Source organism: Hemitrygon akajei, chromosome 15 (assembly GCF_048418815.1).
Source record: "Hemitrygon akajei chromosome 15, sHemAka1.3, whole genome shotgun sequence".
Lineage (NCBI taxonomy): Eukaryota > Metazoa > Chordata > Chondrichthyes > Myliobatiformes > Dasyatidae > Hemitrygon > Hemitrygon akajei.
The window spans coordinates 6,056,472-6,080,602 of NC_133138.1; the positions used below are offsets into that span (position 1 = coordinate 6,056,472).

A 24,131-nucleotide genomic window follows, 5' to 3' on the forward strand; every position below is an offset into this window, starting at 1 on the left:
CAACTTAATCTTGTACAGGGGAGGCAAACCTCAAAGAGACTTCACAGTGGAGAAGCACGATAAACACGAGAGATGCTGGAAATCCAGAACAGCACACACTAAATGCTGGAGGGTTACAGAATGCTCCAGAGGTATTGGGGAGTGAAGGATGGGGAATTTACAAAGGGAGGGTACAGAGGATGGAAGAGGTTACAGAGAGAGTGGGGAGAGAGAGGGGTTTGTGGTGTTTGTGTAGCTGTGGAAAGTAGGATGTAGATAGGAATGTTGGGGGGGGGAGGAAGGTTCCTACAAAAACATGTTGGGCAGTGAAGGGGTTTCAGAGATGTGAGGTAAAGTAGTTTAGTTAATGGTGGTGTTGTGAGGCACAAAAATAAATGCACACAATCAATAGTCTGTTAGTGGAAATAAAATCCATGCACTCCCTCCACAGTGCAACCATAGGGTGTGACACAAGAGGCACCGACTGAAAGGAGTTTGTATATTCTCCAGTGACTGTGTGAATTTCAAGTTCAAGTTTAATTGACATTCAACCATACATGAAAACACAAGAGATTCTGCAGATGCTGAAAAAGCAGAGCAACACACACACAATGCTGGAGGAACGGCTGAAGGGTCTCAGCTTGAAACGTCGACTGTACTGCTTTCCATAGATGCTGCCTGGTCTGCTGAGTTCCGCCAGCAGTTTGTGTGTGTTACACACGAATACAGCCAAACGAAACAGCGTTCTTCCCAGGCCAAGGTGCAAAACACAGTACCAACAGTCATACACAGCACAAAGCGTATACAAGACAGCTGTAAAATACAATCACACAGAAACAAATACAGTCCAAGTCCCCGAGTCCTTGAATGTTGTTGGCGAGAACAAACCCACAAAATCTGCATCCAGCTTGTCTTCTACTGAGCCAGCACTGGAGGGCAGCACCAACTCCAGCATGGGCACTGTGCCACACCAACACCAGCATGGGCATCGTGCCACACCAACACCAGCATGGGCATCGTGCCACACCAACTCCAGCATGGGCACTGCCACACCAACACCAGCATGGGCATCGTGCCACACCAACTCCAGCATGGGCATCGTGCCACACCAACACCAGCATGGGCATCGTGCCACACCAACTCCAGCATGGGCACTGTGCCACACCAACTCCTCCATCACCTCTCCAGGGCAGTTGCAACAGGCGTCACCGTGGCACGAAGCCAAGCCTACGCTATAAACAAGACCACGCACCTCCTCTGGAGTTGGTCCCACTAATAAACTAGTGAACTGGACTTGCAGTGCTCTACATTACCAATGTCCAGCAGGGAGGGCCTTGCGATCACTTGCTGCTAGACTGCACACTGAGTCCGATGTCCCTCTGTAGCGGGCAGCAACACAGTCCGACAGTCGGCTCTCCCAGCTCCTCTGCTGATGAACATCTCTTTGATGGGGGTAGAACGCTGGTACCTGAAGTTCTGAATCTATTATGGATATTCCTTCTTGGTGCTCTGGCTTCATCCCACATCCAAAGACTAGTGGGTTAAAGGTTGGTGAGTTGGGGACGTGCTCTGTTGGCGTTGGAAGTGTGGTGACACTTGCGGGCTGCCCCCAACACATCCTCTGACTGTGTTGGTTGTTGACGCAAATGATGCATTTCACTGTGTGTTTCAATGTACACGTGACAAATAGAGATAGCTTCTTTTTTGCTCTTTCTCTTTCTCTCTTTTTTCTTCCTTCCTCTCTCTTTCTGTCTGTCTAACTCTCTCTCCCTCACTCTCCCTCCCTCGCCTGATCTCAGGGCAGTGAGCTCTCACCTGCCAGAAGGGGTCTTGCTCCTCGGGGAAGAGCTGGAAGTACCGCTCGGCCAGCTGAACCGGAGGGAGAGTCTGCAGCTTCAGGTTAGTCCAGCACTGCACGAAGCTGATCAGGTTCTTGAAGGTGTAGAGGCCCAGCCGGTCATTGCCATAGTTGGACAGGTGAGTCATGAAGATGCTGATCTAGGAGAGAGGGGAGGGAGAGATCAGTATTTCACACTCACCCATCACACACACACACCCAGACACACGCTCACACACACATACACACCCACACAGACACATCCGTACACCCACACACACCCACAGACCCATATATATACACACACACACACACACACACACACACACACACACACACACACACACACACACACACACACACACACACACACACATCCGTACACACACACACACCCACACACACCAATACACACACTCACAGACCCATATATATACACACACACCCATACACACACTCACAGACCCATATATATATATATATATATATATACACACACACACACACAGTCGTACAGCCATAGAATCATAGAAAGCTACAAAACAGAAACAAGCCCTTCGGCCTGTCTAGCCCATGCCTAGTACCAATGACCTGCAGCTGGACCATCGCCCTATATACCCCTCCCATCCAGTGTAGCTCGTTCCACACTCTCACTCTCTCATTCCTTCACCCTCTGAGTGAAGAAATTCCCCCTTAGGTTCCCCTAAGTATTTAAACTTTCACCCCTAACCCATAGCTCTAAATCTAATTGCACCCAATCTCAGTGGAAAAGTCCTGCTTGCATTCACCCTATCTATATACCGCTCATAAATCTGTATACCTCTATCAAATCTCCCCCCATTCTCCTATGCTCTGGGCAGCAAACAGCATTGGGGTGGGCATTAGGAGTGGGCAACGTGAAGCCTGGGTAAAGCACCAAGTTCACCCCCTACTCTCCCTTCCTTCTTATCCCATTCCCACTCAACCCTTTTCCTCAACTGCCCATCACCTCCCCCTGGTGCCCCTCTTCCTTCCCTCCCTCCCAATGCCCACTCTCCTCTCCTATCAAAGTTCAAAGTAAATTTATTATCAAAGTTCATACATGTCACCCATATACAACCCTGAGATTCATTTTCTTGCAGGCATTCACAATAAATCCATAATAGAATAATAACCGTAACACGTAATCAATGTATGACTGCACCAACGTGGCCGTTCAACCACAAAAGACAACAAACTGGACAAATTCAAAAAGAAAGAATCATTAAATAAATAAGCAATGAATATTATGATCACGAGATGAAGCGTCCTCGAAAGTGAGTGCCTCGCAGAATCTCGCGTTTAACATTCAGGCAGGTGGATGGACAGGAAAGGTCCAGGGACTGGCTTACATGGGGAAGTGGGTCAGCACGAAGCAGTCAGGCCAAAAGGCCCGTTTTTATGCCGAGTGGCTCGATGACTATGAATGGAAGGAACTTTGTCTGACTTATTTATTTAGTGACGGACTAGACCCGTCCAGCTCTTCGTACAACACCCCAGCAACGTCCAACAAACCCGATTTAACCCTAACCTAATCACGGGACAATTTACAACGACCGAGTAACCTGGCCGGTAGGCCTTTGGACTGGGGGAGGAAGCCGGAGCACCTGGGAAAACCCACACATTCCACGGAGAGGACGTACAGAGACTCCATACAGAATGACAACAGAATTGAACTCTTAACTCCGGAGCACCCTGAGCTGTAACTGCACTATGCAAAATACTTTTTAAATAATTTGTTTTTTAAATTTCTTCTAGCGTTTGTTTCCCTTTCAAATCAAATACTAATCTGTCTTGATTTGAAAGAGAAACGATGACACGTCGAGGATTAGGTGGACAGTTGTGGATGAAATCTGAGAAATTCGCACCTCAGTTCACGTGTGGAATGGTTTCTCTGCAGGAAGGCAGTCGCTGACTCACACTTGGCCCGACCAGCAGATTGGGAGGTTTATATTGCAGGCTCCGGCAGACGGTAATTCACACCTCATTCTGCCACAGATGAGAAATGAGCCAGCACTCCTGAGTGTGTCGCGCGTGCCAAGAGGCAGCTACAGATGGAGCTGGGTACAGGCGAGAAAACTAATTATGCTTCCTCGGCAGGAGGGGGTTGAAGGCCATCGCCAAATACAGATGGCAGAGATTGACCACAGGGCTCCAGGATGCAGAGAGAATTGGAGATCTTTCTAGGGACAGCTGGAGAACTACCATCCTTCCTCAAGTGCTGCAGCTGCTTTGAAAATAACCAAAACTTGTAAAACAAAACCCTCTCCCATCTTCATAAACACAAGAGATTCCGCAGATGCTGGAAATCTGGACCAACACACACAAATGCTGGAGGAACTCAGCAGGTCAGGCAGCGTCTGTGGAAATGAATAAACAGTTGATGTTTTGACCCTTCATCAGGACCGGAAAGAGGAAGAAGGCAAAATAAGAAGGTGAGGAGAAGGGAATGAGTCCAAGCTGACAGGTGATGGTGAGACCAGGTGAGTGGGTGACGATGGGGATGAGGTGAGAAGCTGGGAGGTGACAGGGGGAAGGGGTAAAGGGCTGAAAGGGGGAATCTGATAGGAGAAAAAAGTGGACCTTAGGAGAAAGGGAAGGAGGAGGGGCACCTGAGGGAGGTGATAGGCAAGAGAGGAGGGAACCGAAATACAGAATGGAAAACTTTTTCAAATGTTGTTATTTAAAGGTTTGTAAGTGTTCAGAGCTCCAGTTCCTCGGAGGGAATATCCCCGACAGCCTGTCCTGGTCCAACCATGTCGACACCACAGCCAAAGAAACTCACCAACACCTCGACTTATTCAGGAGGCTAAAGAAATTCGGCATGTCCCCTTCGACCCTCACCAATTTGTATCGATGCACCACAGAAAGCATCCTATCCGGAGGTACCACGGCTCGGTATGGCAACTGCTCAGCCCGTGACCACAGGAAACTGCAGAGAGTTGTGGGCACATCACAGAAACCAGCCTCTCCTCCACAGACTCTGTCTACACTTCTCACTGTCTCAGTAATGCAGTCGGCAGAATCAAAGACCCCACCCACCCCAGACATTCTCTCTTCTCCCCTCTCCCGTCGGGCAGAAGATACAAAAGCCTGAAAGCACATCCCACCAAGCCCAAGGACAGCATCTACCCCACTGTTATCAGTGAAAGCACGTCCCACCAGGCCCAAGGACAGCTTCTACCCCACTGTTATCAGTGAAAGCACGTCCCAACAGGCCCAAGGACAGCTTCTACCCAACTGTTATCAGTGAGAGCACGTCCCACCAGGCCCAAGGACAGCTTCTACCCCACTGTTATCAGTGAAAGCACGTCCCACCCGGCCCAAGGACAGCTTCTACCCCACTGTTATCAGTGAGAGCACGTCCCACCAGGCCCAAGGACAGCTTCTACCCCACTGTTATCAGTGAGAACACGTCCCACCAGGCCCAAGGTCAGCTTCTACCCCACTGTTATCAGTGAAAGCACGTCCCACCAGGCCCAAGGACGGCTTCTACCCCACTGTTATCAGTGAAAGTATGTCCCACCAGGCCCAAGGACGGCTTCTACCCCACTGTTATCAGTGAAAGCACGTCCCACCAGGCCCAAGGACAGCTTCTACCCCACTGTTATCAGTGAGAGCACGTCCCACCAGGCCCAAGGACAGCTTCTACCCCACTGTTATCAGTGAGAGCACGTCCCACCAGGCCCAAGGACAGCTTCTACCCCACTGTTATCAGTGAGAGCACGTCCCACCAGGCTCAAGGACAGCTTCTACCCCACTGTTAACAGTGAAAGCACATCCCACCAGGCCCAAGGACAGCTTCTACCCCACTGTTATCAGTGAAAGCACGTCCCACCAGGCCCAGGGACAGCTTCTACCCCACTGTTATCAGTGAAAGCACGTCCCACCAGGCCCAAGGACAGCTTCTACCCCACTGTTATCAGTGAAAGCACGTCCCACCAGGCCCAAGGACAGCTTCTACCCCACTGTTATCAGTGAAAGCACGTCCCACCAGGCCCAGGGACAGCTTCTACCCCACTGTTATCAGTGAAAGCACGTCCCACCAGGCCCAAGGACAGCTTCTACCCCACTGTTATCAGTGAAAGCACGTCCCACCAGGCCCAAGGACAGCTTCTACCCCACTGTTATCAGTGAGAGCACGTCCCACCAGGCCCAAGTACAGCTTCTACCCCACTGTTATCAGTGAAAGCACGTCCCACCAGGCCCAAGGACAGCTTCTACCCCACTGTTATCAGTGAGAGCACGTCCCACCAGGCCCAAGGACAGCTTCTACCCCACTGTTATCAGTGAAAGCACGTCCCACCAGGCCCAAGGACAGCTTCTACCCCACTGTTAACAGTGAAAGCACATCCCACCAGGCCCAAGGACAGCTTCTACCCCACTGTTATCAATGAAAGCACGTCCCACCAGGCCCAAGGACAGCTTCTACCCCACTGTTATCAGTGAAAGCACGTCCCACCAGGCCCAAGGACAGCTTCTACCCCACTGTTAACAGTGAAAGCACATCCCACCAGGCCCAAGGACAGCTTCTACCCCAGTTATCAGTGAAAACATATCCCACCAGGCCCAAGGACAGTTTCTACCCAACTGTTAGCAGACTGTTGAATGCTTCTCCAGTACAATAAGATGGACTTTGACCTCACAATCTACCTCATTATGACCTCACACCTTATTGTCTGCCTGCACTGCACTTTCTCTGTAACTGTGACACTTTATTCTTAATTCTGTTATTGTTTTCCCTTGTCCTGCCCCGATGCATGGTGTAATGATCTGATCTCTCTGAACAGTGTGGAAGACAAGTTTTTCCACTGTACATGTGACAATAATAAACCAACTTGCCAATCTGTAAGAACATATGAATCTGGAATCTGCCTCTCAACTTGTCCCGCCATTTAATGGTGGTTAGGTGACCAGGTCTGCACACAGTCCTCCAACTTTGCCTTCCAGACAGACAGGGGTTCCCAGCCTTTTTTATGCCATGGACTCTTACCGTTAACCGAGGGCTCCATGAACCGCAGGTTGGGAACCCTTTCCTTAAAGCGTACACCCACAGACCTATAACAGATTCAGGTCAAAGCAGAATCACATTTATCACCACTGACCTGTGACGTGAAATTTGTTGTTTTGCGGCAACAGTACAATGCAAAACATAAAAATTACATTAATCACAAAAGTTCATAAATGAAAGAAATAACGAGGTCATCTTCCGCTAAGGAAATCTGATTAGCAGAGGGGAAGAAACTGCTCCTGAAATGTTGAGTCTAGGTCTTCACGCTCCTGCACCTATTCCCCGATGGTAGCAATGAGAAGAGGGCATGTCCTGGGTGGTGAGGGTCCTTAATGATGAATGCTGCCTTTTTGAGGCATCACCTTTTGAAGGTGTCCTCAATACTGGGGAGGCTGGTGCCCATGATGGAGCTGGCTGAGTTCATAACTTGCAACTTTTTCTGATTCTGTGTAGTGGTCCCTCCATACCTGACCTTGATAGAACTACGAGGAAATCTATAGATGCGTGTAAATTCAAAACAATACTAAAAAAAAGGCTGGAGGAACTCAGCAGGCCAGGCAGCCTGTATGGAAAAGAGTGAACAGTCGACATTTCAGGCTGAGACCCTTCAGCAGGGCTGGAAAGGAAGCGGATGAGTCAAGAAAGGAAGTTGGGAGGGAGGGAGGGAGGGAAGGGAGGAAGAAGTACAAAGCAGCAGGTGATAGGTGAGACCGGGAGAGGAGGAGGAGAAATGAAGTAAAGAGCTGGGTAGTTGATTAGTGAAAGAGATAAAGGGCTGGAGAAGGAGAGGACAGAAGGCCATGGAAGAAGGGGAACGGGGAGCAGCACCAGAGGGAGGCCAGTTAGAATTCTCTCAGTCGTACATCTGAGAGTCTTCGGTGATATACCAAGTCTCATCAAACTGCCAATGAAATACAGCCACTGCTGTGCCTTCTTGGTAATTGTATCAATATGTCGGGCCTAGGATAGATCCTCAGAGATGCTGACAATCAGGAGCTAGAAACTGCTCACCCTTTCCACTGCTGACTCCTGGTGTGTGTTCTCTCACCTTAACCCTTCCTGAAGCCCACAATCAATTCCTTGGTCTTACTGACGTTAAGTGCAAGGGTGAAATGCCACTAATCAGGTTTATTTCCACTGCCATGTAGTACAACTTGTTTTGCAGCAGCAGAACTTTGCAATATAGAAAACGTACTACTAATTTCGATAATAAATATCTGGTATCTGTATGTACTGCACTGCACTGCTACCTTATTCCTGTGCACCTGCCTCCACGTCACCACCTGAGATTCTGCCAGTAACTTTTGTGTCGTTGGCAAATTAACCTTATCGTGGTTGTCATGTTAACACCACCACCCAGTAACAGTTGGCATTCAATCCAGGGCACCGACTTCCCAACTACAGTCATCACATTGTTACACACATGGCTTGAGCTTCATTGTCTATTAAACCTCCAGGTAACAGCAGTTAGTAGTCCTGTCAAAGACACACACACACACACACACTCACATACACACTCACACACAGAGACTCTCTCACACATACACACACACACAGAGGCACACAGGCACAGAGACACTCACACACACACAAACACACACACACAGACACACACACAGAGGCACACAGGCACACTCATGCACACACACACACACAGACTCTCTCACACATATACACACAGAGACATGCATACACACACACACTCACCCACAACCACACATACACTCACTCACACACACACACTCACACATACAGACACAAACACACACGCTCACACACAGACCCAAACTCACACAGAACACACAGATACTTTCACACTCACTCACACACACTCAGGCACATAAATTTGAACACACAACACACACAAAATCACATCTACAATCGTACCCTCACACACACACTCACATGTATACACACATACACATACACACACACACATACACTAACACACACACTCACACAGACATACAAACACACACTCTTTTTCTCACACACACACACACACACAAACTCGCATTCTCTTGCTTGAACGATACACAGTGCCACAGGCAGTTGAGAAGCGATACACAGTGCCACAGGCAGTTGAGAAACGAGCTCAGCTCGGGATATTAGAAGGCTTTGGGATTCACCTCATTCAATCATCGTGGGGAGACAGGCGTTGCAGGCAAGAGCAGGATTTATCAACCCTTATTAACGCCCGAGGCAGAGTTGAGCAGATTACAAACCACATGACTCCCATCACAGGGAACTGATACAAGTTGATGTTTCAAGGACTCAACCATGAAAAATTACCTCATCTATGGGGGGAATCTCTCTTTCATTAGAAAGATCAAGAGAATTCCTTAACACGAAATGTCAACATCAAGGACATCTTCAAGAGGCGGTGACTCAAGAAGGTAGCATCCATCATTAAGGGTCTCCACCATCAGGGACATGCCCTCTTCTCATTGCTCCCATCAGGGAGGAGGTACAGGAGCCTGAGGACAAACACTCAATGTTTTAAGAACAACTTTTTCCTCTCCACCATGAGATTTTTGAACAGTCCAAGAACATCACCTCACTATTCCTCTTTCGACCTTGCTACTTACCTACTTATTTTTGTAATTTTTGCTGATGTTTTTTATGTCCTTTACTGGACTGTGGTAAAGTAGCAAAGGATCTAATGTAATGATCTACAGGCACAAGTGAACAATGTTCAATTCCCGATGCTGTCTGTAAGGAGTTTGCACTTCCTCCCCAGATTCTCCACTTGCTCTGGTTTCCTCGCGCATCCCAAAGACGCACAGGTAGTTGTGGGCTTGCAATGTTGGCACCAGAAGTGTGGTGAAACTTGTGGGCTGCCTCCAGCATATCCACAGACCGTGTTGGTCCTCGATGCAAACGATGCATTTCACTGCCTGCTTCGATGTACATGTGACAAATAAAACTAATCTTGAATAAAGCCAACCTTTTCAAACTTCCACACGGATCTGTTCTGGAAGCCTGCACTTTGTGATCTTTATAAATGATGGATGAGGAAGTGGAAGGGTGGATCAGTAAGTATGCAGGTGACACAAAGGTTGGTGGAGTTATGGATAGCGTAGAAGGTTATCGATTCCTTACGGTTGTCATAGCCGGGGCTGGTAATGGGGATGAGCTCCCACTACCTATTAAACTCTGCCAATGTTCTGCGTCTCAAATAGTCTGTGACAACCAAGTCCAGCTCCTGGACTTCATGTGCATTAGCCACTAAGCCCAGCGGAACCATTTCTACCGACAGTAGAAGAGGCAAAGGCAGGTTACTGGTGCCTTAAGACCACTCGCTTCAGGCAAATGGGGCTCATCAGCTGTGGTTGGCAACTCATCTAGGAGAGGGAAAACTCTGATCTCAAACCTCTGCAGCCTTGCAGTTATACCGACTCACGGGGGAGGCTTTGGGAGTAAACCCTGAGGGACAAATCTGGAGCTGAAGTCCCTAAGGCAGTCCTACATTGAGTTCAATACTGACTGACAACTCCTGTGTTGCTGCTGATGCTAAACTGTATCGGTCTCTGTAGTTCGTTTGGATTCATCAACTGCGTAGAGAAGTCGAGCCTTTTGCATGTGCAACAGCTTGCTCTCCATATTGTACGGCCCTGGCTTGCATATCATGTAGACAGCTGGGAAGTCACATCCGTGGTTGACAGGATGTAGATCTGGGCTGAGAAGAGGCAGATGCAGTTCAATCCAGAAGTCTGAAGTGGTTCATTCTGGAAGGCCAAACTTGAAGGCAGAGTAGAGGGCTAATGGCAAGATTGTGCCAGTGTGATGGGACAGAAGGATCTTGGGGGCCATGTCTATAGATCCCCCTTCTAGCTGGTAGAGGTGATTTCACTTCCTGTCAGATTGAGCCAGCCTGGCCAATTTCCTCCCATCTCTCACATCAACGAGGCAATTTCCCCACAGAACTGGCACTCCTGCTGACAGGATGTTCAGTCGAGCAGCTAGTGTGAAGTTTAGTGCCTTAAGGGGCATGAGTGAAAGAGTCTTGCTTTTATCTGGGATTTCAGCTTTATAATCTGTGCACTAAAAGCCACGTCACAGAAACCAGCCTCCCCTCCACGGACTCTGTCTACACTCCTCACTGTCTCAGTAAAGCAGCCGGCAGAATCAAAGACCCCACCCACCCCAGACATTCTCTCTCCTCCCCCCCATTGGACAGAAGATACAAAAGCCTGAAAGCACGTCCCACCAGGCCCAAGGACAGCTTCTACCCCACTGTTATCAGTGAGAGCCCATCCCACCACGCCCAAGGACAGCTTCTACCCCACTGTTATCAGTGAAAGCACGTCCCACCAGACCCAAGGACAGCTTCTACCCCACTGTTATCAGTGAAAGCACGTCCCACCAGACCCAAGGACAACTTCTACCCCACTGTTATCAGTGAAACCACATCCCACCAGACCCAAGGACAGCTTCTACCCCACTGTTACCAGTGAAAGCACATCCCACCAGGCCCAAGGACAGCTTCTACCCCACTGTTATCAGTGAAAGCACGTCCCACCAGACCCAAGGACAACTTCTACCCCACTGTTATCAGTGAAACCACATCCCACCAGACCCAAGGACAGCTTCTACCCCACTGTTACCAGTGAAAGCACATCCCACCAGGCCCAAGGACAGCTTCTACCCCACTGTTATCAGTGAGAGCCCATCCCACCACGCCCAAGGACAGCTTCTACCCCACTGTTATCAGTGAAAGCACGTCCCACCAGGCCCAAGGACAGCTTCTACCCCACTGTTATCAGTGACAGCACGTCCCACCAGGCCCAAGGACAGCTTCTACCCCACTGTTATCAGTGAAAGCACGTCCCACCAGGCCCAAGGACAGCTTCTACCCCACTGTTATCAGTGAAAGCACGTCCCACCAGGCCCAAGGACAGCTTCTACCCCACTGTTATCAGTGAAAGCATGTTCCACCAGGCCCAAGGACAGCTTCTACCCCACTGTTATCAGTGAAAGCACGTCCCACCAGGCCCAAGGTCAGTTTCTACCCCACTGTTATCAGTGAAAGCACGTCCCACCAGGCCCAAGGACAGCTTCAACCCCACTGTTATCAGTGAAAGCACGTCCCACCAGGCCCAAGGACAGCTTCTACCCCACTGTTATCAGTGAAAGCACGTCCCACCAGGCCCAAGGTCAGCTTCTACCCCACTGTTATCAGACTCTTGAACAGACCCCTAGTACAATAAGATGGACTCTTGACCTCACTATCTACCTCAATATGACCTCACACCTTATTGTCTGCCTGCACTGCACTTTCTCTGTAACTGTGACACTTTATTCTGCATTCTGTTATTGTTTTCCCTTGTTCTACCTCAATGCACTGTGTAATGATCTGATCTGTATGAACAGCATGCAAGACCAGCTTTTCACTCTATCTCGGTATCTCTGTGTCTGCAACATTATACAGAAATACAGTCAAGGAGAAGTACAGCACAGAAATAGCCCATCGAGTCCACCAGAACTGCCCAGTCCCATCGGTCTGTACCCGGACCACGGCCCTCCATACCCTCCCATCCAATCCAATCTGTTATGCCTGTCCACTGTACGATCCCTGTCTGAAGTTTTTCACTGTATCTCGGTACACGTGACAACTCCAGTTCTATCATCGTCGCACTTGCTGCTCTCGCTCTGAGTCTGAGCAGATTTAATGTCGTGGTTCAGATACTTACAGGGTTCAGCAGGACGGTGAGGAACAGCTCGCCCCCATTAATGATCTTGTCCAGCTCCCGGGGGCCTCCGGGGTATTCATTGTAGAAGATGGTGTGCGTGAAAAGGCCGCACGTTTGCCGAGGGAGAACCTGTGCACGAGGGAAAAGAAACTGAGAAATGACAGCATCTTCGGAGAGCTCCCTCATATACTTGGGGGTGGCCTTCAACTTGATGGCATGAACAACGATTTCTTCAGCTTCCGGTAATCTCTCTCATTTGTTTTCATTTATTTATTTAGAGATACAGCACAGTAACAGGCCCTTCCAGCTCAGCCACCCAATGACACCCATTAACCTCCTCACCCTGCGATGCTCTTACAGCTTAGGGTACCAGAGTTCAGAGTTCGAATCCGGCGTCCTCCGTAAGCAAGCTTGCACATTCCTTCCCGTAAGCACAGGAATTTCTTCCAGGTGCTCCGGTCTCATTCCACGGTCCAAGGACACCGTCTACAAGAAGCTTGTACACTATATGCTTCCAGGGAGTGCATGGGCTCCCTCCCACTGTCCACAGTCATACTGGTCAGGGGGTAACTGGTCATTGAAAACCGTCCTGTGATTAGACCAGGGTTAAATTGACAGGCTGCTGGGCGGCACAACTCGTTGGGCCAGAAGGACTTGTTCTGCTCAGTAACTCTAAATAAAATTAAAAATTAACTCGTACGTCTGGAATGTGGGGATCTGGAGTACCCGGGGGTGGGCCTTTTCTTCTTGGAGTGACGGAGGATGAGAGGTGACCTGATAGAGGTGTATAAGATGATGAGAGGCATTGATTGTGTGGATAGTCAGAGGCTTTTTCCCAGGGCTGAAATGACTAGTAAGAGAGAGCACAGTTTTAAGGTGCTGGGGAGTAGGTACAGAGGAGATGACAGGGGTAAGTCTTTTACTCAGAGAGTGGTGAGTGCATGGAATGGGCTGCCGGCAACTGTGGAGGTGGAAACGACAGGGTCTTTTACGGGACTCCTGGATGGGTACATGGAGCTTAGAAAAATAGAGGGCTATGGGTAAGCCTAGGTAGTTCTAAGGTAGAGAAATGTTCAGCACAGCTTTGTGGGCCGAAGGGCCTGTATTGTGCTGTAGGTTTTCTAAGTTTCTACCCTGCTACAGTCAGACTCCTGAAACAGTCCCCTCTTCCCCGCTACAGTCAGACCCCTGAACCAGTCCCCTCTTCCCCACTACAGTCAGACCCCTGAACCAGTCGCCGCTGTCACACCCCCGTTCCCCGTGGGGCTGCCATGTTTTTGAACTCGTAATTCGATCTCTTTTGTGAGCATTTAACACAGTGGACATATAATCGATCTATGTACAGCATATAAGCTATCTTATGTATTTATATTTATTATTGTTGTTGTGCTCATTATTTTCTGTATATTCTTTGTGCTGCATCGGGTCTGGACAAACAATTATTTTGTTCCTCTTTACACTTGAATACTGGAAATGACGCTAACCAAGCAAATAATCATACACTGTTACAGCAACGGGTTTAAACATCACCGTTTGTACGTTCTCTCCATGACTGTGTGTGTTTCCTCCGGGTGCTCTGGTTTCCTCTCACAGTCCAAAGACGCACTGGTTAGGGTGAGTAAGCTGTGGGCGTGATATGCTGCCACCAGTACGGGTTGTTAAGTTCAACTGGTCACATGGGTGTAACTGGGTGGGAGGGGCTCGTTAGGCCAGATGGGCCTGTTATCATACTGTATCTCTAATTTAAAAAAATGTTGTTGCTGAACCTCCCTCACCTACCTTTGGGTGCAAAAATTACCCTCAGATTCCTACTATCCCTATAGGCTTTGATTCCTCAAACTTGCCCCCAGCCTTAGATAGTGTTACACACCTCACTGTAACGGTGACTGGAACAAGGCACAGTTATGACAGAACACGTCACTATATATAACCTCGAAACTTACTTTCTTGCAGGCAAACAAGGCCAAAGAAATTTTATTATCAGAGTACAAACATGTCACCACATACAACCTCGAGATTCTTTTTCTTACAGGCAGATTCAGCAAATCTATGGAATAGTAACAGGATCAATTGAAGATCAAGTAGAACAGAGAAGACAACAAACAGTGCAAATGCAAATACAAACAAATGCAGTGCCTATAAAAAGTATTCACCCCCCCCCCCCCCCGATGTTTTCAAGTTTTATTGTATTACAACGTTGAATCACAATGGATTTACTTCGGCTTTTCTTGACACTGATCAACAGAAAAAGACTCTTTTGTGTCTACGTGAAAACAGTTTTTACAAAGTGATCTAAATTAGTTACAAATGTAAAACACAAAACAATTGATTGCATAAGTATTGACCCCCCCCCCTTAATATGACACACTAGATCATCATTGGTACAGCCCATTGGTTTCAGAATTCACATAATTAGTTGAATTCAGATCACCGTGTGCAGTCGAGGTATTTCAATTGATTGTAGTAAAATACTCCTGTATCTGGAAGGTCCAACTGCTGGTGTGTCAGTATCCTGGCAAAAACTACACCACGAAGACAAAAACACTCCAAACAACTTCTTGAAAAGCACAAGTCAGGAGATGGATACAAGAAAATTTCCAAGTCACTGAATATCCCTTGAAGTACAGTTAAGTCAATCATCAAGAAATGGAAAGAATATGGCACAGCTGTAAATCTGCCTGGAGCAGGCTGTCCTCAAAAACTGAGTGACCGTACAAGAAGAGGACTAGTGAGGGAGACCACCTAGAGTCCTATGACAACTCTGGAGAGATTACAATCTTCAGTGGCTGAGATGGGAGAGACTGTGCATACAACAACTGTTACCCGGGTGCTTCACCAGTCACAGCTTTATGGGAGAGTGGCAAAGAGAAAGCCACTGTTGAAAAAAACTCACATGAAATCTCGGTGAGAGTTTGCCAGAAGGTATGTGGGAGACTCTGAAGTCAGCTGGAGAAATGTTCCCTGGTCTGATGAAACCAAAAATTAGCTTTTTGGCCATCAGACTAAATGCTATGTTTGGTGTAAACCAACACCACACATCATCAAAAACACAGCATCCCGACCGTGAAGCATGGTGGTGGCTGCATCATGCTGTGGGGATGCTTCACTGCAGCAGGTCCTGGAGGGCTTGTGAAGGTAGAGGGTAAAATGAATGCAGCAAAATACAGGGAAATCCTGGGGGAAAACCTGATGCAGTCTGCAAGGGAACTGTGACTTGGGAGAAGATTTGTTTTCCAGCAAGACAATGACCCCAGGCATAAAGCCAAAGCTACACAGGAATGGCTTAAAAACAACAAAGTTAATATCCTGGAGAGGCCAAGTCAGAGTCCAGACCTCAATCCAATTGAGAATTTGTGGCTGGACTTGAAAAGGGCTGTTCACTCACGATCCCCGTGCAATCTGACAGAGCTTGAGCAGTTTTGTAAAGAATGGGGAAAAATTGCAGTATCCAGTTGTGCAAAGCTGATAGAGACCTATCCACACAGACTCAAGGCTGTAATCGCTGCCAAAGGTGCATCTACTAAATACTGATTTGAAGGGGGTGAATACTTGCGCAATCAATTACTCTGTGTTTTACACTTGTAACTAATTCAGATCATTTTGTGGAATCTGTTTTCACTTAGACATGAAAGAATCTTTTTCTGTTGATCAATGTCAAAAAAGAAAATTCAGTCCACTGTGATTCAATATTATAAAACATAAAAACTTTCAAGGGGGTGAATACTTTTTATAGGCACTGTAGCAATAAATAAGAGCATGAAATAACAAGATAAAGAGTCCTTAAAGTGAGATAATTGATTGTAGGAATACCAGAAGTAGAATGAATCCTCTTTTGTTCAAGAGCCTGATGGTTGAGGGGTAGTAACTGTTCTTGAACCTGGTGGTGCAAGTCCTGAGGCTCTTGTCTCTTCTAGATAGATAGATAGATAGATACTTTATTCATCCCCATGGGGAAATTCAACTTTTTTTCCCTACTTTTTGCTACTTGATGGCAGCAGTGAGAAAAGAGCATGGCCTGGGTGGTGAGGATCTTTGATGATGGATGCTGCTTTTCTATGGCGAAGTTTCATGTAGATGTGCTCAGTGGTGGTGAGGGCTTTATCCATGATGTCCTGGGCCAAATCCACGACCTTTTTGTAGGATTTTCCGTTCAAAGGCATTGGCCGTAATATAGCCAGTCAATACACTCTCCACTACACATCCACAGAAGTTTGTAAAAGTTTTTAATGTCATTGTAGCAATGTGCTACACACAGCGCTGAAATAACAACATGCAGTCGGTAAGTCGTTTGGAGACTAGTTTATTCAAACTTCGCGGCGCTGGCATTTAATCCCTAGTGCCCGCCCTCTTCGGGCGGAAATGACATCAGAGGTGCATTACCAAAGTCTCCCCCCGTGTGCTGGCTATTTGTGAGCCGATTCGCCTTCGCAGAAAGTGGGTCGCCACATAATCCACCCCCCCCCCCCCCCCCAGAACCGGCAATACACCTCCCAATGTCCACAGTCTGGATCAGCCTCTGTTTGGGAGGTCTGCCTCCGCGCGCCGCGGTGCCTGAACCTCGACCGGCTGCGCCAAGTCCACGTGGGCTGGTTTGAGTCGGTCCACCGTGAAAACCTCCTCTTTCCCCCCAATGTCCAGAACGTACGTGGACCCGTTGTTGTTGATCACCTTGAACGGCCCCTCGTACGGCCGCTGTAGCGGTGCCTGGTGTCTGCCCCTTCGTACAAACACAAACTTACAGTTCTGCAGGTCTTTGGGTACGTAGGTCGGGGTCCGTCCGTGCTGTGAAGTTGGTACGGGGGCCAGGTTGCCGAGCCTTTCGCGTAGCCTGTCCAGGACTGCTGCAGGTTCTTCCTCTTACCCCCTTGGGGCTGGTATGAACTCTCCTGGGACAGCCAGGGGTGCGCTGTACACCAACTCGGCCAACGAGGCATGCAGATCCTCTTTGGGCGCTGTGCGAATTCCAAGCAGGACCCAGGGAAGCTCGTCCACCCAATTAGGTCCTCTCAGGCGGGCCATGAGAGCCGACTTCAAGTGACAGTGGAAGCGTTCCACTAGTTCGTTCGACTATGGGTGGTAGGCAGTTGTGTGGTGTAGCTGCGTACCCAACAGGCTGGCCACAGCCGATCACAGGCTGGAGGTGAACTGGGCGCCTCTGTCGGAGGTAATGTGGGCCGGTACCCCGAAGCGTGCCACCCCGGTTGCGATCAGTGCTCGGGCGCAGGAATCGGCAAATGTGTCGGTGAGCGGGACCGCCTCTGGCCACCTCGTGAACCGGTCTACCATAGTTAGGAGGTACCGTACTCCTCGGGACACTGGTAGGGGGCCCACGATATCCACATGAATGTGGTCAAACCTCCGGTGGGTGGGTTCGAACTGCTGCAGCGGGGATTTAGTGTGCCGCTGCACCTTGGCTGTTTGGCACTGCGCGCACGTTCTGGCCCATTCACTGACCTGCTTGCGAAGTCCGTGCCACGCGAACTTGCTGGAGACCAGCTGGACGGTTGTCCTGATAGATGGGTGTGCCAAACCGTGTATGGAGTCGAAAACTCGCCCGCCTCCAGGCTGCCGGGACAATGGGGCGAGGTAGGCCGGTAGCCACGTCGCACAAAAGGGTCCTCTCACCTGGGCCTACGAGAAAGTCCTGCAGCTGCAAACCCGAGACTGCGGTCCTGTAGCTGGGCATCTTGTCGTCTGCCTGCTGCGCCTCCGCCAGTGGTGCATAGTCCACCCCTAGGGACAGGGCCTGGACAGCTGGTCTGGAGAGTGCGTCCACCACGACGTTGTCCTTCCCCGACACATGCTGGATGTCCGTCGTGTACTCGGAGATGTAGGACAGATGTCGCTGCTGGCGAGCTGACCAGGGATTGGACACCTTCGTAAACGCGAAGGTCAACAGTTTGTGGTCCGTGAATGCGGTGAACGACCTGCCTTCTAAGAAGTAACTGAAATGCCAGATTGCCAGATACAGTGCCAACAGCTCCCAGTCGAAAGCACTGTACTTGAGTTCGGGTGGTCGTAGGTGCTTGCTGAAGAACGCCAGGGGTTGCCAGTGCCCCTCGATGAGCTGCTCCAGCACCCCACCGACTACTGTGTCGGATGCGTCCACCGTGACTGCGGTCGGAACGTCCGTTCTGGGGTGCACCAGCATCACGGCATCTGCCAAGGCTTCCTTGGCTTAAACAAAAGCGGCCGCGGCCTCCTCTTCCCAAGTAATGTCCTTGCCTTTACCCGACATCAGGGTGTACAAAGGGCGTATGATATGGGCTGCTGAGGGGCGGAAACGGTGGTAGAAGTTTACCATACCAACGAACTCCTGTAGGCCTTTGACCGTGTTGGGCCGGGCAAAGTGGCGGATCGTGTCTACCTTGGCGGGCAGAGGTGTTGCCCCGTCTTTGGTAATCCTGTGGCCCAGGAAGTTGATGGTATCGAGACTGAACTGGCATTTGGCCGGGTTGATCGTGAGGCCGAAATCACTCAGGCGGGAGTAGAGCTGGCGGAGGTGGGACAGATGCTCCTGACGACAACTGCTGGCTATAAGGATGTCGTCCAAATAGGTGAACGCAAAGTCCAGGTCGCGTCCCATCGCATCCATTAGCCGCTGGAACGTCTGTGCGGTATTCTTCAGGCTGAACGGCATTCGGAGGAACTCGAACAGGCCGAACGGGGTGATAAGTGCTGTTTTGGGGATGTCTTCAGGGTGCACCGGGATTTGATGGTATCCCCGGAGGAGGTCTACTTTGGAAAAGATTTTTGCCCCGTGCAGGTTTGCTGCAAAGTCCTGTATGTGCGGCACGGGGTAGCGGTCTGGAGTTGTAGCCTCGTTCAGCCTGCGGTAGTCGCCGCATGGTCTCCAACCCCCAGCTGCTTTGGGCACCATGTGCAGGGGGGAGGCCCATGGGCTGTCGGACCTCCGTACGATCCCCAATTTCTCCATCCTCTTGAACTCCTCCTTCGCCAGGTGGAGCTTTTCCGGGGGGAGCCTTTGTGTGCAGGCGTGGAGGGGTGGTCCCTGGGTTGGAATGTGGTCCTGTACCCCCTGTCTGGGCATGGCTGCCGTGAACTGCAGTGCCAGAATTGATGGAAAGTCCGCCAGGATTCTGGTGAATTCGTTGTCCAATAGTGTGATGGAGTCCAGGTGTGGGGCCGGCAACTTGGCTTCACCCAGGGAGAATGTCTGGAAAGTCTTGGCATGTACCAGTCTTTTCCCTTGCAAGTCGACCAGCAGGCTGTGAGCTCGTAAGAAGTCCGCCCCCAGGAGTGGTTGGGCCACGGCGGCCAGTGTGAAGTCCCACGTGAACCGGCTGGCACCAAACTGCAGCTGCACTGTGCGGGTGCCGTAGGTCCGTATCGTGCTGCCGTTTGCGGCCCTCAGGGTGGATCCTGGCTTCCTGTTGCGGGTCTCGTACCCCATCGGGGGCAAAATGCTGATTTCCGCTCCGGTGTCGACCAAGAAGCAGCGTCCCGACTGTTTGTCCCAGACGTACAAGAGGCTGTCCTGGTGGCCAGCCGCCATAGTCATTAGCGGCAGCTGGCCCTTGCAGGGTGGGCGACAACGGCGGGCTTTTGAGCCCCACCGCTGGTGGTAGAAACACCACTGTTCACTGGCCTCCTCACTCCTGCCTCTGTGTTGTGTGCGCCCCCCTGCCGGGCCTGGTCTGGTCCGCTGTTGGGCGCGTGGCCTGGTAATCTGACCGACGGACTAAGCTCTGACTAAGCTCTCCCTCTTGGCTTTCCACAGCACGTCTGCCCGGGCCGCCACCTTCCGGGGGTTGCTAAAATCTGCGTCGGCCAGCAGCAGATGTATGTCCTCGTTCAGTCGCTCTAGGAATGCTTGCTCGAACATGAGGCAGGGCTTGTGTCTGTCGGCCAGGGCCAGCATCTCGTTCATCAATGCTGACAGCTGTCTGCCTCCCAAACCGTCCAGGTGAAGCAGGCTGGCACCCCGCTCACGCCATGAGAGGCCAAAGGTTCCAATGAGCAGCGCTTTGAATGCTTCATATTTGCCTTCTTCCGGGGGGACTGTATGAAATCTGCAACCTGGGTGGCCGTCCCCTGGTCAAGGGCGCTCACCACGTGGTAGTAACGGGTGGAATCAGAGGGTGTCTGCCGAACCTGGAACTGGGCTTCTGCTTGGCTAAACCACATGCGTGGTCGCAGTGTCCAGAAAGTCGGCTGTTGTAGTGAAACTGTGTGAACAGATGAAGAGTCGGTCATCTTTGATCCAAATCCCGTTTGGACTGTCGGGGTCACCAATGTAGCGATGTGCTACACAAAGCGCTGAAATAACGACACGCAGTCGGTAAGTCGTTTCGAGACTAGTTTATTCAAACTTCACGGCGCTGGCATTTAATCCCTAGCGCCCGCCCTCTCCGGGCGGAAATGACGTCAGAGGTGCATTACCAAAGTCTCCCCCTGCGCGCTGGCTATTTGTGAGCCAGTTCGTCTGCGCAGAAAGTGGGTCGCCACATCATGCTAAATCTCTGCAGCCTGCTGAGGAAGTAGAGGCGCTATTCTGCTTACTCTGCAATTACATTTATCTGATGGGTCCAGGACAGATCCTCTGAGATAGTGTCACCCAGGAATTTAAAGTTATTGACCCTCTCCACCTCAGTCCCTCCGAAGAGTACAGGCTGATGGACCTCTGGTTTCCCTCTTCCTGAAGTCTACAATGGTCTTGCTGACACTGAGGGAGAGGTTGTTGTTATGACACCACTCAGCTAAATTTTCACGCTCCCTCCTGTACACTGATTTGTCCCCACCTTTGATTTGGCCCACACAGTGGTGTCGTCAGGAAACAGTGTTGGAGCTGTACTCAGCCACAGTCGTGGGCGTAAAGCGAGTAGAGCGGGGGGGGGGGGGCAAAGCACACAGTAAATCCAAAAACACAACAGAATCAATGAAAGACTGGATGAACAAACATCCGATGTGCAAAAGACAACGAACTGTGCAAATGCAGAAGTGGAAGGAACAGCAATAAGTACTGAGCAGAGGTGACATTTCCTCTGTGGGGGGAGTCTAGGACCAGAGGGCACAGCCTCAGAACAGAAGGACGTGCCTTTAGAACAGAGATGAGGGGGACGGTGGAGACAGAGAGCTGTGGAGTGCAAGTCACTGGGGATATTTAAAGTTAGTCAGGGCATCAAAGGTTACAGGGAGAAGGCAGGAGAATAGGGTTGTGAAGGATAATGAATCAGAGCAGACTCAATGGACCAAATAGCCAAATTCTGCTCCAATGTCTTATGACCAGAACGGTTAACAGTAGTGTCTGATGCTGGCCTACCATGGAGATACATCCCCTCCCCAACCGCAACGGTACGCGATTGTGATGAAACCCGGCCTACCATGATGCCGTTGTGTTTGAACCCCCGACGGTAGCGTGCTGGCTTCAGGTGGGGGTACTCCTCTGTACTTGTCACCTTCATTCCCCACACCTGTTTCCAGGCCTCGTACAGCTGCAGGTGGACGGGGTACACCCCAGAGTGGTGAGGTGCCACAGCGTAGCCCATGTCCGTGGGGATTCCATGCTCCTGCCGGACAGAAAGAGATTTGTAAGTGGGCTTCAAAGTGAGGCAACGATTCCAAATTAATCTGGCTTGATCTTTGAAATGCAGGCCTCCATAACAGAACATGAAGCACAGTACAGGCCCTGTCGCCCACAATGTTGTGCCAACCTTTTAACTGATTCTAAGATCAATCTGACCCTTCCCTCCCACATAGCCCTCCATTTTTCTATCATCCATGTGCCTGTCCCTAACGTATCCACCCGTCCCACTGGCAGGAATTTAGCCCTAATTGCTGGTGTTGTAAAGCATTGTGCAATCCGCTATGATATCATGTCATCAGTAAGAATCGATAAAAATAATTTTAAAAAATCACTGGGTTTAGGAAAATTGTGCATGAAAAATATTGGTGCCCTTACCATTGGAAAGGCAAAAATGAGGCGTGACGTTAGTGTAGCGGTCAGCGTAACGCTTTACAGCGCCTGTGGTAAGATCAGGGTTCGATTCCCGGCACTGTCTGTGAGGAGGTTGTACGTTCTCCTTCTGACTCTAAGGGATTCCTCGGGGTGCTCTGGTCTGCTCCCACATTCCAAAGACGTACTGGGAAAGAGTCAGTAATCTCTGGGCACGCTATCTACGTGGTCCCGAAGCATGGACACTCGCAACCCGCCCCCAGCACAGCTGCGATTCATTTCACAGTGTGTTTCAATGTTTTGATGTACCTGTGACAAATAAAGCTAATCTTTAATCTTTAGACCAGAAGTCATAGAAGCAGAATTAGTCCATTTGGCTATTGAATCTACTCCAACAGTCCATCATGGCTGATTTATTATCCCTCTCCACCCCAATTTCCTGCCTTCCCCCTTCAGGTTTTGACACCCTTGACTAATCAACAACCTATTAATCTCTGTTTTAAATATTCCCAACAACTTGGCCTCCACATTGGAAACAAATTCCACAGACTCACCACTCTCTGGTACAGAAATTCCTCCTCACCTCCGATTTAAAAGGAGGTCCCTCTATTCTGAGTCTGTTCCCTCTAGTGCTAGACTCCCCCACTATGGGGAACATCCTCCAAGAAAACGTTAGGACCAGACTCTGGAAACACGTGGGTTAAAGGGAGAGTGATGGGGGAGTTAACGACTGACAGCTGAGCTCTGGGATCACACGGCCTCCCCTGGCTGCCTCTCAGCAGTGAGCTGTTAATGAGTTCCAAGGTTCATGCTGACTAACCCGCCACACGAGCTGACTACAAAGGGCTCTCTGCCAGTCTCTACCAGGCAGCAGTCCTGTTTAAACAGACCACTCTGCCACTGCCCATTGAAGGCCAGAGGCCAGGTGGCAGCCTGGCTTCGGGCTGGAGGCCAGTGGGTGGGTGTGAGTGGGTTGGTAGCTGCGTTGGAGAGAGGAATGGGAACAACACATAGAAAATGCTGGAAGAACTCAGCAGGCCAGGCAGCATCGATGGAGAGGAATAAACAGTCGATGTTTCAGGCTGAGACCCTTCGTCAGAACTAGGAAGGAAAGGGACAGAAGTTAGATTAAAATTTGGGGGGAGGGGGAAAGGAGTACAGGCTGGCTGGTGAGGGGGAAGGTGGGTGGGTGAGGGAGGGGGATGAAGTGAGACACTGGGAGGTGATAGGTGAGACCAGGTGAGGGGGAAGGTGGGTGGGTGGGGAGGGGGATGAAGTGAGACACTGCGAGGTGATAGGTGAGGGGGAAGGTAGGTGGGTGAGGGAGGGGGATGAAGTGAGAAACTGGGAGGTGATAGGTGAGACCAGGTGAGGGGGAAGGTGGGTGGGTGAGGGAGGGGGATGAAGTGAGAAACTGGGAGGTGATAGGTGAGACCAGGTGAGGGGGAAGGTGGGTGGGTGAGGGAGGGGGATGAAGTGAGAAACTGGGAGGTGATAGGTGAGACCAGGTGAGGGGGAAGGTGGGTGGGGTTGTTGGATCTCACTGGTTAATTATTTTCTTTGCAGTTTAACAATTATTGTCTGCTGCAATTATTGAGAGTGGGAAGGGGGCAGTGAGAGGGGAATCATGGTTGGGAAAAGGGGAAGGGAGAGGTGGGAGCAGGAAGCACCAGAGAA

The 24,131-nt window shown here is 50.1% G+C and overlaps 1 protein-coding gene across 2 annotated transcripts in view; it reads right to left on the reverse strand.

Annotated features, from left to right (window-relative positions):
- Nucleotides 1–24,131, reverse strand: part of ndst1b (N-deacetylase/N-sulfotransferase (heparan glucosaminyl) 1b) — a 236,769-nt gene that overhangs the window by 34,686 nt on the left and 177,952 nt on the right. For both annotated transcript variants that reach the window (XM_073067099.1, XM_073067098.1), the window contains exons 6-8: nt 21,883–22,068; nt 12,539–12,667; nt 1,795–1,977 (exon numbers count right to left, since the gene is read on the reverse strand). In XM_073067099.1, the coding sequence (XP_072923200.1) occupies nt 1,795–1,977; nt 12,539–12,667; nt 21,883–22,068 (498 nt within the window). The remainder of the gene's footprint in view (nt 1–1,794; nt 1,978–12,538; nt 12,668–21,882; nt 22,069–24,131) is intronic.